General features: G+C 42.0%; 1 protein-coding gene across 1 annotated transcript; it reads left to right on the top strand.

The window, feature by feature from the left end:
* Nucleotides 1–1989, top strand: LOC145434370 (uncharacterized). Its single transcript, XM_080311735.1, has 4 exons — nucleotides 1–383; nucleotides 1162–1260; nucleotides 1650–1705; nucleotides 1765–1989. The coding sequence occupies exons 1-4, from the start codon at nucleotides 295–297 to the stop codon at nucleotides 1827–1829; spliced, it is 309 nt and encodes a 102-aa protein (XP_080167861.1). The 5' UTR covers nucleotides 1–294; the 3' UTR covers nucleotides 1830–1989.
* The last annotated feature ends 226 nt before the right edge of the window (nucleotides 1990–2215 follow it).

Genomic DNA, 2215 nt, shown 5'->3' on the forward strand with positions numbered 1-2215 from the left:
AGTTGGTTTGAAGTGATATGCAGATACTTTTAGCTATACTCCAAACTTGTCCAAGGTTAAATTCGTCATTATACGATGTTCATATTCTTCAAGACTACGGACCATAAACATAGTTTACTGCCTGCATTTTTTACACAGTGGACTATGCCGGTCCTACGTTACACTTGAACGGGGTAGCCTAAACAATATACACGGTGTCACTTATTTCATTTATCCCTCTAACGTGTAGACAACTTCATTGTTTTATCACGCATACCCACAAGAGATTTGAATCAGATAGGCCTAACTGATGATATGAGGGGACTAGTACTTGCAACGTTTCTTGTGCTGGCTATGGTGACATCGAGTCATGCATGGTTTCACGTTCACCTTCACAATTGTTGGTAAGATTTATCAACACATATATATGGCTTGTATAATTGATCTAAATTGCTTGATAAATTGCTTGATAAATTGATCTCATTGCTCTAAACGCCTAGGACAGTGGTTCTCAAAATTTTTTGGACACGCCCCCCATTATGATAGAGAAAAATTTCGCGCCCCCCCTTATCGTCATATCACAAAATGCAACGAGAATGCTGGTAATCCCAACGGATAGTTTGATGGCATGGGAGGTTATGACTGTTGATGAGAGAGTTCTAAAATATGAAATTAGGACAGTACACACAGCAATAACTATGAATTAGAGGTAAATCGCGCCGAGTGCGAAAATTTTTCAAGTTCGCAGCTTCGCCCCTCCCCTCTTCAGATGCTTTCACGCGCCCCAATGGGGCGCGCCTTCCAGTTTGAGAACCACTGGCCTAGGCTACTCTATTACATATAGCACATATACGTCACCATCAATATTGGTCGGTCGTTTAAATTCACTAACGACCTGCCCCACGTTCCGACATAACCTGTATGCGTCATGCGATCGCAAGATCGACCGGAATTTTCAAGCAAAATCCCGATGCGCTTTGTCTCGCTTCGTTTACTCTGTTTCCTTATAAGGGCGGGTAAGATTGAACCAACTTTCCGCACTTACGATTTCGATTATTATTGATACATCATTACTTTACTCGAGTCACAGTGGTTCGTGACATTGTCCAAATACGTTTTCGATTTCCCGGTGCCATTAATGTCCACATCATTATCCAGCGTTACTGTTTGCTTACTTTGTAGGGATGAAGCCGGAGAGCCCGGCGAGCATGAAAAGTCCGAAGAGCACGGGCGTGAATGGCATGAAGATGTTCATGAGCACCTGAACCCTGCGCGTAGAAAGTAAGATTTAGCGATATCTAAATATATAATTTGTAGACGATTGTATGCATTGTGTCTGTCGAAACATGTCGTACATTATCATGAATGCCTGATCTACTCCACACAAAAGATAGACGTCACCGTCAATGTTGTTTGGTAGATTAGGTCACTGACGACCAACCCTCGCGTTCGGAGGTAACGTATAAGCGCATGCGGGTAGAACATAAGATGAAAACAAAATGAGAAGGGCTCTGTAACATAATATTTGCCTCGCTCTACTATTGGGATGTAATAGATTGTCTTACCTCTTCCTCCTCCTCCATTTCGTGACATTGACAAAATACTTTTGCGCTTCCAGATGACAATGTGCGCACCTCATTTACGAGGGTCAATGTTTGCTTACTTTGTAGAGATGAAGAGGGAAAGCCCGAGGAGCACGAACATGAAACGAATGAAGATATTACAGGTATCATTGCATAATGTTGCTATTGCAAAGCCACCATTCTCGCTTTAACCTACTCACAGCCCTGATAAAGGATATCGTCCAGCAACAACGTAACGACGGGAATGCGGCAAACTACTTTCCGTAGGAAGAATGCTATCTCAATTGAATATTTGAAACATGCGCAATCAGCGGCCGTGATTAAGAAAAGCAAAATATATCACATCATTCAAAGCAGCGTTAGGCTATATATTTGACTTTGAACTTTGGATTTTCTATGAAGGATTTAAAAATTTCTGCAATGGTTATGTCGATTTTGACCATTAGGCTAGATTACAGCACTACCCGCTCGGTGCAGATACCGATTGCAGATTTGGCGTAACATAGCCCGATCACAGGACGTGCGAGTTCTAGGCTCATTGGCCTTATATAAAATATATACGATTGCTTCGCGAATTCTCAATTTTTCAGTGTTCAGCTTCGTCGAAGAATATACTTGGCGAAAAAGTAGACGCTCTCATCTCCTGCAAGGAG

The sequence above is a fragment of the Botryllus schlosseri genome, chromosome 2 (genome assembly GCF_051294905.1).
Source record: "Botryllus schlosseri isolate E-star chromosome 2, Bs_hap1, whole genome shotgun sequence".
Lineage (NCBI taxonomy): Eukaryota > Metazoa > Chordata > Ascidiacea > Stolidobranchia > Styelidae > Botryllus > Botryllus schlosseri.